Genomic DNA, 15,196 nt, shown 5'->3' with positions numbered 1-15,196 from the left:
CCCCAGCAATGCGCGCGCGGTGGGGACTCCCTAGATCCGCTTCCCAGCTGGGGAGCGGAGCTGGGATGTTCCCAAGCGAGCGGGCACCCAGGGAAGCCGTTGCGCGAGCAACGGGGTGGGCGGGCGAAGGGCGGGCGGCAGTAGAAGCAAAAACACCATCTGCGCACGCGCAGATGGTGTTTTTACTTCCGCACCGCTACTTCGCTAAAAATCGATCATCGCGTGGGGTCCTGGAACGGAACCCTCGCGATGATCGAGGGTTCACTGTATAGGGAATTAGGAGAATTTAAGGAAATTAAAACTGCAGCATTGGAAAGTGCTCAAGCGGTGATAGTTTTAGGATGGAAAGATTCTACAAAATGGACAGTACAAAATTGGTATTGGTATATGGTGGATCACATATATTTTGAAATTATGGAAATAAGATTAAATAATTTTGATGAGAATAAATTAGAGAAGCTGATGGTGCGATGGAACAAGGTAAAATATTATATGTTAAGTAAAATCTGTGATGTAAATACGAAAAATAAACTACAATCACTCTTTTAGTAAAATTTGCTCAAGATAGAGCCAAGGATTAATAGATAAACAAGTGAAACCTCTTTGAATCCTCCTGTAGGGGTGGTGGGGGTGACGGGGGGGGCGTGTTGTTTGGTGATGGGCACAAGCACTGTGCACTGTTATATGTTTGTTTTTTGTAAACCTATAAAAATCAATAAAAATTATATTTAAAAAAAAAAAAAGAACGAGGGGGTTTCTCTGAACATAGTAAAAAAAAATCCAGTTCCGAAATCCAAGGAAAAATCGAACTGGATTTGCATCCAGAAGAGGCTTTCGTGCCCAGCTGGCAGGGGAAACTAAGGCAGCCCCACCAATGGCCTCTCTACGTCGTCCTTCACCTAGATTCTTGGCCATCACTCACCTGTACGGATTGGAGTCCGTCACCTCGGGACTCATCTCCGCGATCCGTGCTCGCGGGCCCCGACTGCCTTCCCTCTCTCGGACGAGCTCTTCCTCCAATTCTTGGATGCGGAAGCGTAGCTGTTCTACCTGGCTCCCCGAGGTGGCCATTATCAGGGTCCTCCTCCACCAAAAATATTTAGTCGTCTCGGTTTCCACCGAGACTCAGCTCAGCTCAAATCAGCCAATCCCAACAATAGAGACACGTCTCTATTTCCAACGCTTCCTGGAGTAGCAGCAAAAGCCATCCCCGCCGCAACCCATTTCCGGTAAACATTGTTCCGGCGTTTATCAATTTATGATACTCTTTAGAGGGCTAAGCCTGTGCAATCCAGGAGAAATCGACTTTCTTTCTAATTTTTAACAGAACTGTTATATAGGCTTTTGTTACATGGTCCACGCCTGTTGACCTAACACTTCTCTCATCCAGCAATAACGAAGGATGATGGAAACTGCAGTCTATTCATATTTGGAGAGCGTCAGGTGAATCCTCGAAAGTCTGTTTAGGATCGCAGCTGTAAGATATTGTTCTTTCGGAACGTGCGGTATTACTTCTACGAGTAGAACGTAAATTGCGTAGAAGTCATTTACCACACTGTACGGGATTTGCCCGCCTCCGAAATTGGACGGTATTAAGTTCCAGGAGTAGAAAGAATAGGCTTCATCTCCTGCAACGATCAACAGCTGGTCTGAAGCGAATTCACTTCCGTAAAAATGGCTAGTGAACCCGATACGACTGAAGTGCGGGAACAGCGCCGATTTCGCCTGGAAGTCTTGGATAGATACCTGTGCCGTTCCCTGCCTGGGTTTTCCATGGAGCCTCGTGAAGTTCTTACGATCAGGCAGTACAGGTAAGGACCCCTGTCGCGGCGGGGGAATCAGGACGAAGCAATCCCTCCCGGTCTCACCTGCCAAATATGCTACCTTCTTTTGAGAAAAAGTCACAGCAGCATGATTGATCTGTCTTTATACACTCAGGGCTCCCGAAGAAAATGTCCACGTTACAAACGTTTGAGCTTCCCCTTATTTCTTCATTTACAGTGGTAGCCTGACCACAGGAATAAGGGGATTAAGCGGCCTAAGTGAATTCATTGTTTTTATAGTGAGCGGGATAGCTGAGGGACACAAGGCATTCTTATTTATTTATTTTATTTTATTTACACTGCTCAAAAAATAAATAAATAACGGGAACACTTACAACACAATATAACTCCAAGTAAATCAAACTTCTGTGAAATCAAACTGTCCACTTAGGAAGCAACACTGATTGACAATCAATTTCATATGCTGTTGTGCACATTCAACTTTGTACAGGAAAAAGTATTCAATGAGAATATTTCATTCATTCAGATCTAGGATGTGTTATTTGAGTGTTCCCTTTGTTTATTTTTTTGAGGTATATCAAACATGTACAAAATAGTAGGTACACTGTATTGGTATAAACATAAACATTAGTAAAATAGGTACAGGTAAATTAGGTAATAGGACAGTAGGACGGGGACTGTAGATTCAATGGTGCAGTTATGAATTCTTCCAGTCAAATTATCTCTGGTGCTGATCTGGCTTCATGATTATTTCTAGCCTCCCTTGGGGATATCAAGGCTGACAAAATTCCTAATCCCATTAATTAAAATTACAGAAATATTTTACTGAAATAGCAAAGTTATTATTATCTGATATTAACTGATATTCTTTCATAATGGCCACTTTACCACATGCATGAAATGTAGGCAGAGGAAGATATCACATACACATAATTGAACATCTTACTTCTTTTTCTACCTTTGAATCAATGTTCCCTCTAATTTTATTTTGGTGTGGGTGGAAAAGTATAAAGTCTTAGCGGCACATTTTCATGCCTGGGCATGGATCGGTTAGAAACAAAAGAGAGTCACATGACCTTAGGACACACAGCAACACTCATAAATATGAAACGGCAGCAAAGTTTTGATCCTGGGATCATCACCTAAGTGTGAAAAGGGTGCATAAGTCACTTTTTTCAGGGCCATTGCGACTTTGAACCATTGTAAGTTGAGGACAACCTGCCTTCCCCCCTAGATATTTTCTGTGGAGCTTCAAAATAAACTCCTGATCTGCTGATCTGCTTCTAAAAGAGTGCACTGGTCAGACAGATAATCCTTGACTTCTGTTCTGACCCCAATGGAGGCCAACGTTCCTATTCCTGAGTAAGACGGTTATTAAGTGAATTCTGCCTCACTTTACCACCTTTCTTGCCACAGTCGTTAAGTGAATCCCTGCAGTTGTTTGTCAGAGATGTCAAAAGATGTTCACATAACCCTGGGACATTGCTACCATCATAACTACGTTGTCAAGTGTCCAAAGTTTGATCCAATAACCCCTTTATTTTTCTAACAAAGTCCTTTCTAGAAGAAAGAATAGAAAGAATAAAATGGAAAAGGGGATTAAAAGGGGATACAAAAAAATAAAAAAGAAAAGGGTTCTGTTCAAAGTTCTGTTTAGATTAAAGAAATTGGAGTTTGAGAAGGGTTGATTAAGCTTGGAGTATTGTTTTGTTTGCTCTTTTTTAATTTTAATTATTTTTTCTACTTAGATATATGAATTTAGGAATTCCTGATCTGTTTTAGTCAAGTTAGAAGTATTGATTATAATAAGATATGTAGTAGGTGATACTGATTTGGATTAAAGCATAAATGGAATTGAATTTAGAATTGTTGGGGAGATTAATGATATTAATGACTTTTAATTGATTGAAAATAGGGAATATTTAGAATTTTCCCTTTTTTTCTTTTCTCAAATTGACTGAAATTTAAGAATAATAATTAAGTAAGAAATGTAGATAAGTATTAATTGGCTAAATGTTAGATGGGCTGAAATAATTTTTAAATTTGGGATTAGGTAAATGTACTATTTAGAGGGGGGAAGAAGTCTGAAATTCGTATATGTTAATGTTTTGTATTTAATTTTCTTTTGTTAACATCTGATTGGCTATACAAGGTTTTCTTGGTTTACAGAAAAATGTATAAAGAAAGAAGTACTTTGGCATAATGGTTAATAAGTTAGAAATATAATTGGTGGTGTACTTTTTGAAGGAACATTAAGGAGGGAATTTAATTAAAAGAAAATGTATGCAACTGGATGACAAAATTAGAAAAAAACTTGCAACTTTTTAAATGATTGATGTTAGTTACTAACAAAATGCTGCATTTTATTCATGGAAAATTAGATGATACACTGTATTGTTTGAATGTATGTTGAGAGAGAAAAAATTACACCCCCCCCAAAGTCTTATCTTCCTCTGTCCCTCCATTCATTTCATTCTTCCTCCTTCCTTCCTTCCTTGTTCTCTCCATTTCTCCTTCCTTCCTTCCTTCTTCCCTCCATTTCTCCTTCCCTCCTTCCTTCCTCTCCACTTCTCTCTTTCCCTCCCTTTTTTCCCTTTTCTTTCTTTCTCTCCACTTCTCTCTCTCTTTTCCCTCTCTTTTTCTTTCCCTCCAGGTCTCTCTCATTTCTGTGTACTTCTCCCTCCCCCCACTTCTCTCTCTCATTTGTTTCTCCTCCCTTTTTGCTCTCATTTATCTAACCTTCATTTCTGTTTTTCTCTCACTTTCATCTCCCTTTTTCTCTCTCTTGGGCTGCAGGATTGGGGTGGGGGCTGATGGAGCCCTTATGCTGATCAAGGCTGCCCCGCGGGCTTTCTCAAGCATCTGGATACACAGAGCGCCGCCGCCCGCCTGCTTTTCCTCAGCTGCTGCCGCGCGCCCTATGTCACTTGCTCAGCAGCAGGCATTTCTCACAGGGTCCCTGCCGGCAGCGCCTCCATTTTGGATGCCCGTGGCGACTAGCCGCCCCCATCAAAACTGGGGATAGTGCCGGCAGGGACCCCACAAGAAATGCCCTCTATTGGGCAAGTGATACTGGGCACACGGCAGCAGCTGAGGGGAAGTGGAAGGGCGTCCCTTGGCAGTCTGTGTATCCAGACGCTTGAGAAAGCCCGTGGGGCAGCTTTGATCAGCGCGAGGGGGATGGCCTCCATCAGCCCCCATTCCAATCTTCTGCCTTTGGGAAGTCGCAGGGGAGGTGGGCGTGCACTATTGCAGTCCCAGACAGAGCCGGAGAAGCCGGGGGTTTCTCCCCTGCCAACAGCTTGGGAAGGGCAGATCAGCTGTCAGGCAAGGAGAAACGGCACCAGTTCCACTGTGCGGGCTTGGAAAACGCTGCACCATGTTTGGTATTTGCCTGCGCCCCAGCGTGCTGCGCACGTTAGAGGGAACAGTGCTTAGAATTAATTTTTTTTTGCTGCTGATATCTCATTCTGCAGAAGAGTATTTTCAAATCCGGACTGCTTGTATTAATTTAGAATTAATTACTTTGGGAATTAAATTATTTATTAAATTTACAGCCCCACCTTCTTCCTGGAGTTTAAAGTGTCACATAAGCAGTTCTGTTTCATTTTCCCTATTGCAACAATCCATGTGTTCCGGGGCGGGGTCACGGCGAGCAGGCAAGAGAGAGCAACGCTCCGCTCTCTCAAACCTGGATTTTGCCGTTCGGGGGGCTGAAACTTCGGCTGAATTTCGGCACAACCATGTTGGAGAGGTGGGTGAAGAAGCGGGGGTTCCTTCAAGCATGGAGGCGAAAAGCAATCACCCCGTGTGTAGAAGTGAGAACCTCGCAAACCCCGAGGCAAGAGAGTCGCCAACCAACATGGCGACATTAGTGCTGTAGCAGCCCATTGCAACAGAGGAAGCAAGAAAGAGAGTAACCTACAATTCTGTCTACAAAGAAGGAAAAACCCATTATGGTAATTAAAGAGTATATACAGTTAAAGTAGAGGAATATAAAACACATTAAGAGAGAGACAATAACATGGAGACCCACCAAAGTTGAATAGCAGCTACTCAGTGGTGGGGGAGAAGAGAGGAAAAAAGAAAAGAAAAGTAAATTTAACTAAGAAGTTCGTGAGTCGTTCAGAGATTAAACTAAAACAACGGGGAGAACTTTTAAAAGCTGTTTGTAAGTTCTATGCCTAAAAGACGCTGCGGAGAGTAAATAAATAAAGCCGAAACAACGAGGAACTGACAGATTTGCCAGTGCGGAAATTACGGAGGTGACGGAGGATACTGAGCGACCAGAAAGAGGAGGAGGTGTTCCAGAATCGAAAAGAGTCGTGGACGAGGATTACGGTCAACGGAACTAACAGCAGTGGTGGAGCGTGACGGGGAGTGGCTACGGAGTTTACAAAAAGTGACGAAACTAAGTGGAAGGAGGAACAGCGGTCCGGAAGAAAGCAACGGAGAGAGAGAACCCAAGAGAAAGAGGAAGTCAGCTCAATCAACCACTTCTTCTTATCCCCCTTCTTCTTTTGTTTTCTTGATTAACTGATATTTATAGTGGGGGAAAGAGAAACAAATTGAATCTTGAATTGTATTGAACTCGGACCTAAAACCTTAATGACGAATAATTAGGTAAAACTGAAAAATTTAAATTAATATAACAAATAGAGAGGCTGATTTTTGATGAACTGATTTCTAATGAACTGAACGATATTAATTAAATATCAATTGTTACTAATTATTATCTTTACCTCTATCTTTGTTACAACATATCTATTAATTCTGTAAGTGCTAATATTGAAACACTGAAAAAAAATATTTTCTTATAAATAGTTATAAGCTATAAATTAATATAAGAATTATTTCTTTTAAAAAAATTGTTAAGTGTAAAAAGTTAAATATAGTACAACATACCCTGAGCTTAGTCATAATATAGTACATATTGGATTTATTGGATTTATAGAATATATTACATGTATAGTATACATTGGACCTAATAATCTATTGATATCAACTGAGACTGTTTATTCTATTGAAAGGAATTCCGTAGTAACTTGTATGGTAGAGTGGGGTGAAGTAATAAAAGGGATTAAAATGGCAACTTTCCAGAAATATACCAAAAAAACAACAGGCTCCCCCTCAACCCAAAAATCAATAGTTAGTATGTTAGCAGCAGAAAAGACTAGTAATACTAGTAACACCTCACAAACAACACAGGAAACATTATTGGCAATCCAAGAAACTATGCTTAAACTTCAGGAAAAATTAGACAGGAATCATGAGATAATGAAGGAGGATATGCAAAAAATGGACAATAAAATTGAAATAATCCATGAAATATTAGAAAAAAACAAAAGAATAGAACAAATTGAAAAGAAAGTAGAACAAAATGACAAAAAAGTAGTAATAATAGATGAAAAACTTATACAGATAAACAAAGAGTTAGAGGAATCGATAATTAATTTTGAGATTGACAGAGCAGAGTTTTATATTAGATTTCAAAATGTAGAAGAGGAGAAAAACGAAAATTTGATTGAGATGATGACAGAAATGATTGCTAATATATTACAAAAAGATAAGCAAGAAACTGCAAGTGGAATTGATGAGATTTATAGGGTGCACACTAATTATACCCGAAAACACAAGCTTCCCAGGGAAGTACATGTGAGATGTGTGAAAAAAGAAACTAGAAATGAAATATTAAAAATCACAAAAGACGAAGCAATAATTTACAAAGGGAAGGAAATTAGAGTTCTTAAGCAAGTACCTAAAAAACTAAGGGACAATCGAAAGGGATATCGCCCGTTAGCAGAACTATTAAACAAAAGAAAAATCCCCTTCAGATGGTTAATCCCGGAGGGAATGCTTATTACATGGAAAGGAAAGGAAATAAAAGTAGATAACGAACTTATGGCACAGGAATTCTATGAAGAATTTATAGCGGAAGAGAGGGCAGAGATAGAAAGTCAAAAACAGGCAGAAGAACCCCTGATAGATTTAGATAGCGGGAAAGAAGGAACTTCTAAAGGTAAAGAACAGGAGGAAGAAAGAATGTTAACAAGAGCGCAGAAAGAAAACAGGACAAACAGAAGGCAAATAAGAAACTAAAAGGTTATGGGAACGGAGATTAAGCTAATTTCAATTAATGTAAATGGCTTGAATTCATATACCAAAAGAAATAGTATATTTAACAATTTACAAAAACAAAATTTGAATATTGTCTGTTTACAGGAAGTACATATCCCACAAAAAAAGGGAAAACAATTAGAGAATGAGAAAATAGGGAAAGTATTTACAGCTTTATCACACAATAAGAAAAGAGGGATTGCAGTATATGTTAAAAAAGAATTAGACCCAAGAAAAATATATGCAGACAAAAAAGGAAGAATTTTAATAATAACAGTGACAATTGTTAATATATATGTAACACTAGTTGCCATATATGCACCGAATAAAAATCTCAAATTTTTTTTTCCATAACTTGCACCAGAAACTGATTGAACTGGAGGTGGAAGATATTTGTATGATAGGTGACTTTAACAGTATAATTGATCCCATTAAGGACTATAAAAGCACTAACAAAAATCGATATAAGAAAAAAAAAGTGCTTCCGAAAACATTCCACCAAATGTGTGAAGAATTAAATTTGAGAGACTGTTGGAGAGAATAGCATGTATATTCTATATATTCTATGTATACATTAGAATAGAATGTATATTCTTTTTTATTTTGATTTCTTGTTGGAGAACAAGAAATCAAAATAAAAAAGAATATACATTCTATTCTAATGCACATCAAAGTTGGTCCAGGATAGATATAGCGTGGGTCAACAATAAAATAGGAAACCTGATAAAACAAATTCAAATTGACAAAAACGATTGGACCGACCACAACCCAATAAAAATTATATGGAATGGGGAAGATAAGAAAAATAGGAGATGGAGGTTAGATTTACAATTATTAAAAGAGCAAGAATATATAGATTGGATTGAAAGAGAAATGAAACTATTTCTAAAAGAAAATAACAATTTAGATACCTCCCTACAGAACTTATGGGATACAGCCAAAGCTTACCAAAGAGGACTAACAATAGTATACTCATCAAGAAAAAACAAGGAAAAAAGACAGAACCAAAAAGAGTGGATATCTAAATTAGGAAAATTAGAAAAAGAATCCCAAAGGATCCAGGAAATCAATATATAAGGCAGCAAATTATGCTGACAAAGCACAAATTAGAATTAATAGACCAAGAAGAGGTAATAAGGAAATTAAGAGAAGTAAAACAAAACCAATTTGAACATGCGAATAAACCTGGTAGATGGTTATCCTATAAATTGAGGAAAGAAAGAGAAAAAAAATTAATTCAACAACTAACAGACAAAAATGAAATAACACACTACCAATTAGAAAAAAAGAAAGAATTAGCACTAGAATATTATAAAGAATTATATAATGAAGATAACATTAAGGAAGAAGATATATTAAAATATTTAGAGTCATGCCAAATTAAATCTATAAGTAAAGAAGATAAAGAAATGCTGAACAAAGAAATAACTAAAGAAGAACTAGAAAAAATAATTATGAAACAGAATAATAATAAAACTCCAGATTCAGATGGGTTCCCAATTGAATTCTATAAAGCAACATTCCACATAACGGGATAATTATTATTAGAAATCTACAATAAAATGTTAAAAAATGGTGAATGCCCGTCATCATGGCAAGAAGCCAATATAACATTGATACACAAAGAAGAAACCGATGCAAAATATATTAAAAATTACAGACCAATATCTCTACTAAATGTAGACTACAAAATATATATGTCAATCATAGCAGATAGATTTTAAAATATATTAAACAAAATAATACATTCTGATCAGAATGGCTTTCTGCCTAATAGACAAATTAGAAACAATATAAGAATTACATTAAACATGTTAGAATATTATGAAAGTCATAATGACAAGGAATTTGCAATGCTGTTTCTGGACGCTGAGAAAGCCTTTGATAACCTTAATTGGAACTTTTTTAAAAAATTAATAAATATTATTAAATATTATTAAATATTTAAAAAATTAATAAATATTACTAGGGACGAATTTCAAAAATACAAAAATCAAATATATTCCAAACAAAAGGCAAGGATACTTATAAATGGAGATTTGACAAATTCATTCGATATTAAGACTATGGAAAAGTGGCCGGATTAAAAATAAATAGGAATAAAACTAAAATATTAACCAAGAACTGTAAACAAGATCTAATTAAGTTATTAACAAAAGAAACAGGATTCCAAATAGAGAAAAAAATTAAATATTTAGGAATCTGGTTCACGGCAAGATATTCTTCATTAAAAGAATTAAATTATATAAAATTACTAAATAAAACAAAAGAAGATCTAGAAAAATGGTCAAATCTAAATCTATCTCTAACGGGAAGGATCAACACCATAAAATCTAATATACTCCCAAGGTGGCTCTATCTCTTCCAAACAGCGCCAATACAATTAGATAAATCATTCTTTACCAAAATAAACAGAATAATTTCCAAATTTATTTGGCACAATAAAAAACCAAGAATAAATATGAAAGTTTTACAAGACTTGAGAATAAGAGGAGGATTTGGTCTGCCCAACTTAGAATTATACCATCAAGCTACCAAACTACTATGGATTAAAGAATGGGTCAATCTAGAAAATTCAAGAATCTTAACAATAGAAGGTCACGATATTAATGAAGGTTGACATACACATTTATGGGAAAAAGAACATATAAAGCACTCACATTTCAAACAACATCAAATTTGGAATACATTACTGGAATATTGGCGAAAAGTTAGAAAAAAACACTATAGTGAAATACCCAGATGGCTATCCACATCGGAAGTCCAAATCCATCCAAATATAATTAGCCAAAAACAAATAATAACATATGAAGACCTCTTAAATGCCAAGGGAAGTATAAAAACCAGAGAAAGACTTAAAAATGAAGGCATAGAAATAGACTGGCTACCATACTATCAAATACAAAGTAGATATAAAAAAGATTTAGTAGAATTCGGAATATGTAAAAAACAAAATGAAATAGATAAAATATTAACAGGCCCAGATAAAAAATTCATTACTAAAATGTATAACTATCTACTAAACTATGAAAATATTGAAGAAATAGTTAAACACAACATGATAGCATGGATGACCAACTTTGGCTATACGATCCAATTGGAAGACTGGGAAAAATTATGGAAAGTAAATTATAAGATGACACTATCAATACCCTATAAAGAAAATCTTTATAAAATGTTTTTCCAATGGCACTATGCACCAGCGCGTTTAGCCAAAATAAATGTGAATGTAAGCAACAAATGCTGGAAGTGCAAAAAAGAGGTAGGAACATATTATCACATTTGGTGGCGATGCACGGAAGCAAGAAAATTCTGGACCCAAATTCAGACATGTCTGGAAGAAATATTGGATTATAAATTAGAGACGAAACCAGAAATGTACTTATTAGGAATAATTAGAGGAGAACACAGTAAAGAAAACTATTATTTAATAAATCATATACTTACATCAGCAAGATTGGCATTCGCACAAGTATGGAAGCAAGAAAAGACTCCAAATGAAGAAATGGTGATCAAAAAAATGTTAGACTGCGCCAAATTAAGTAAATTAACGTATGAAATACAAAATCAACAAAAACAAGGACTACTACAGAGTATGGGAGAAATTGTACAATTGGGTGGGTGGGGGGTAGAAAAAGGGAAACTAGCAGTAAAGGTACATAATGTATAGTAAATAGAATTGTAAAAGATTAATTTTTTTTATTCAAAGGGAATTGTTAATGTTTAACGTTGTTTGTATGGTGTTTGTATGTTGGCATGTCAAATTAAAAAAAAAAAAGGAAAACGCTGCACCATGTTTGGTATTTGCTTGCGCCCCAGCGTGCTGTGCACATTAGAGGGAACAGTGCTTAGAATTATTTTTTTTTGCTGCTGATATCTCATTATGCAGACGAGTATGTTGAAATCCGGACTGCTTGTATTAATTTAGAATTAATTACTTTGGGAATTAAATTATTTATTAAATTTACAGCCCCACCTTCTTCCTGGAGTTTAAAGTGTCACATAAGCAGTTCTGTTCCATTTTCCCAATTGCAACAATCCATGTGATGTAATTTGGCCTAAGAATTAATACTTGTACGGCTGTCTGTGGTTGAAAATAATAATAATAATAATAATAATAATAATAATAATAATAATAATAATAATTTATTAGATTTGTATGCCGCCCCTCTCCAAAGACTTGGAGCGGCTCACAACAAACAATATACAGTGTACAAATCCAATGTTTAAAAAACAGTTTAAAAAACCTCTTATAATAAAAACAATCATACAACCCAAACAAACCATACATAAACCATAATAGCTAAGGGGTATATCAATTTCCCCATGCCTGGCGACATAGCTGGGTTTTCAGGAGCTTACGAAAGGCAAGGAGGGTGGGGGCAGTACTAATCACCAAGGGGAGTTGATACAAGAGGGCCGGGGCCACCACAGAGAAGACTCTTCCCCTGGGTCCCACCGGATGGCATTGTTTAGTTGACAGGACCCAGAGAAGGCCAACTCTGTGGGACCTAATCAGTTGCTGGGTTTCGTGCAGCAAAAGGCAGTCCCCAAGATATTCTGATCCGATGCCGTGCAGGGCTTTATAGGTCATAACCAACACTTTGAATTGTGACCGGAAACTGATCGGCAGCCAGTGCAGGTCGTGGAATGTTGATGAAACATAGGCATATCTAGGAAAGCCCATGATTGCTCTCGCAGCCGCATTCTGCATGATCTGAAGTTTCCGAACACTTTTCGAAGGTAGCCCCATGTAGAGAGTGTTGCAGTAGTTTAATCTCGAGGTGATGAGGGCATGAGTGACTGTGAGCAGTGACTCTCTGTCCAAATAGGGCCGCAACTGGTGCACCAGGCGAACCTGGGCAAATGTCCTCCTCGCCACAGCCGAAAGATGGTTCTCTAATGTTAACTGTGGTTCGAGGAGGACGCCCAAGTTGTGGACCTCTCTGAGGGGGTCAATAATTCCTCCCCCCCGGGTAATGGACAGACAGATGGAATTGTCCTGGGGAGGCAAAACCCACAACCACTCCATCATGTCAGGGTTGAGTTTGAGCCATTGATACCCATCCATACCCTAACAGCCACCAGCCTCCGCTGAGAGGTCAAAAAGCACCAGGACAGAGGACAAGCCCCTGTCCTGGGCCCACCAGAGATCATCCATCAGCACGACCAAAGCAGTTTCCATGCTGTAGCCGGACCTAAATCCTGACTGCTGAGGGCCTAGATAATTGGCTTCTTCCAAGGACTGCTGGAGCTGGAGCAACACCGCCTTCTCAACAACCTTCCCCATAAAGGGAAGATTAGAGACTGGACGATAGTTATTAAGGACTGTGTCAGGGTTTTAAATAGCATCTGAGAAATAAAACAAGTCCCAGTCCATTTCTCTCAATCAGAGCTTGATTTATTAACAGAACCATGTTAGCTATGCCATTGTCATTCCAATTCTGAGTACTCCCCAGAATCCCACCTAGGTTAAGGTTCATCTTACATCCCCCACACCCACAGGCTCATCACAAGAGCCAGTCTGTGTGCAGGAGCTTATCAACTTCTTCTCTTCAGTTGAGGCAGAACAAACAGTGGCCTTGGCATGGAGAAAGGAATCTTTGGTTGTGTCTAGTAACTTTCCCCTCTGACTACTCACTACCCCTCCCATCCCCCCTTGTGTTGTGTCAGGCTGAACTCTAACTCCACATGAAGACTTCAGCCTGACAGACTGCTGGGTCCAGGGAAGGTTCCTTGAGGAGGGGCGCATGAGTGCCTCCTTGTAGGGAGCCAGCGAGGACCCCTCCCAAAGAAGCATTGACAATCACCTTGAGACAGCTCCGTGTCACCTCTGCTGGCCGACACCAACCAAGAGGGACACGGATGCAGTAAACAGGTGGCGGAACTCACAGCTCCAATGGCCTTGTCCACTTCATCAGGTGTCCCCAGGTCGAACTCCTTCCAGACAGATGGACAAGGACAGGCCCTTTTCACCTCGACTGATTCGTTGTCAGCCGACACTGCTATCCAATCGGAGTCAAGGTCCACCTGGATCTGAACAACTTTATCAGCGAAAAACGAGTTAAATTCCTCGGCACTACTCTGCAAGTGCTGCTCAAACCCCCCCTCCCAATTAAGAAGGGAGCGAGTCACCTTAAACAGAGCGGCTGGGCGGGATTTTGCTGAATCAAGGTGGCATGATATGCACATCTTGCCGCCTTTAGCGCCACTTTGTAAGTCTTAATATGAGCTCTTACAAGTGTTCAATCAGACTCGCATTTACTTTTCCTCCACCATTTCTCTAGATGCCTCTTCTGGCGTTTCAACACCCGGAGTTCCTTGGTGAACAGAGGAGCTCTCCAGGGTCTAGTGCCACAGAGAGGTTGCAATGGCGCAATCCGATCGAGAGCCTCTGTCGCAACCTTGTTCCAGGCCGGGGCAAGAGGCTCTGCTGAACTATGTACAAGTGAATCTGGTAAAACCCCAAGCGCCTTCTGAAAGCCCTCAGGGTCCATCAGGCGTCTGGGGCGGAACCACCTAGTCAGTTCCACCTCCGTGCAGGGGAGGATTGGAGCCTCGAAGTCAACCCACAGTAGAAAATGGCCTGATCATGAAATAGGCAAAACATCTAAACCCCTTAATCTCAGACCATTACTCAATTGCTCTGAGAGAAATATCATGTTGGGTGCTTGCTCCTGCTCATGAATCGGACCCTGTACTACTTGAATCAGGTCCATGGCGGCCATGAACCCCTCTGCCAGCCCGGAGGATTCACCAAGTGACAGCAGATTAAAGTCCCCCAAGACAATAAGTCTGGGGAACTCCACCGCCAACCCAGCTACCTCCTCGAGCAGAACAGGCAGGGCTGTTGACACGCAGCTGGCAAGCAAGTACGTGAGCAACAAGCCCACCTGAACCCCTAAGTCCAACTTCACAAAGAGGAACTCACAACACGCAATCTCAGGAGAAATGTGTCTATGCAGGCAAAAAGTCTCCTTGGCTATAATAGCCACTCCTACCCCACTTCCCTGGGGTCATGGCTGATGCCATACCTGAAACCCGGCTGGGCAAATTTCAAAGAGGAACTCCTCCCTCTGGGCTCAGCCAGGTTTCAGTCACACATACCAGGTCGGCCTCCTTCTCTAGGATCAAATCCTGGATGAGGAGAGCCTTGTTAACCACCGTCCTGGCACTGAGTAGCAGCAGCTTGAGCCCAGAGCCCAGATTACACTCATCACCAGTGCCCCGAGTTGAGCTCATGGGGCTGCAGCAAGGGATCGCTTTCAGGCAGCGATCCCTTCTTCCTCCAGAAC

General features: G+C 39.4%; 2 protein-coding genes across 6 annotated transcripts in view; one reads left to right on the top strand and one right to left on the bottom strand.

The window, feature by feature from the left end:
• UBA5 (ubiquitin like modifier activating enzyme 5) overlaps positions 1-1,199 on the bottom strand; it is a 59,620-nt gene extending 58,421 nt beyond the window's left edge. The window contains exon 1 of one of the 4 annotated variants that reach the window (XM_070726355.1): positions 923-1,199. In XM_070726355.1, coding sequence (XP_070582456.1) covers positions 923-1,071 — 149 coding nt within the window. In that variant the 5' untranslated portion in view covers positions 1,072-1,199. The remainder of the gene's footprint in view (positions 1-922) is intronic. The other 3 variants (XM_070726357.1, XM_070726356.1, XM_070726359.1) reach the window with 3 other exon arrangements.
• Positions 1,200-1,235: 36 nt separating this feature from the next.
• Positions 1,236-15,196, top strand: part of ACAD11 (acyl-CoA dehydrogenase family member 11) — a 150,798-nt gene continuing 136,837 nt past the window's right edge. The window contains exon 1 of one of the 2 annotated variants that reach the window (XM_070726354.1): positions 1,236-1,811. In XM_070726354.1, coding sequence (XP_070582455.1) covers positions 1,675-1,811 — 137 coding nt within the window. In that variant the 5' untranslated portion in view covers positions 1,236-1,674. The remainder of the gene's footprint in view (positions 1,812-15,196) is intronic. The other variant, XM_070726353.1, reaches the window with a different exon arrangement.

This window comes from Erythrolamprus reginae, chromosome Z, assembly GCF_031021105.1.
Source record: "Erythrolamprus reginae isolate rEryReg1 chromosome Z, rEryReg1.hap1, whole genome shotgun sequence".
Lineage (NCBI taxonomy): Eukaryota > Metazoa > Chordata > Lepidosauria > Squamata > Dipsadidae > Erythrolamprus > Erythrolamprus reginae.
Note: the sequence above shows the minus strand (reverse complement) of the source record. Positions and strands in the feature narration are given on the sequence as shown.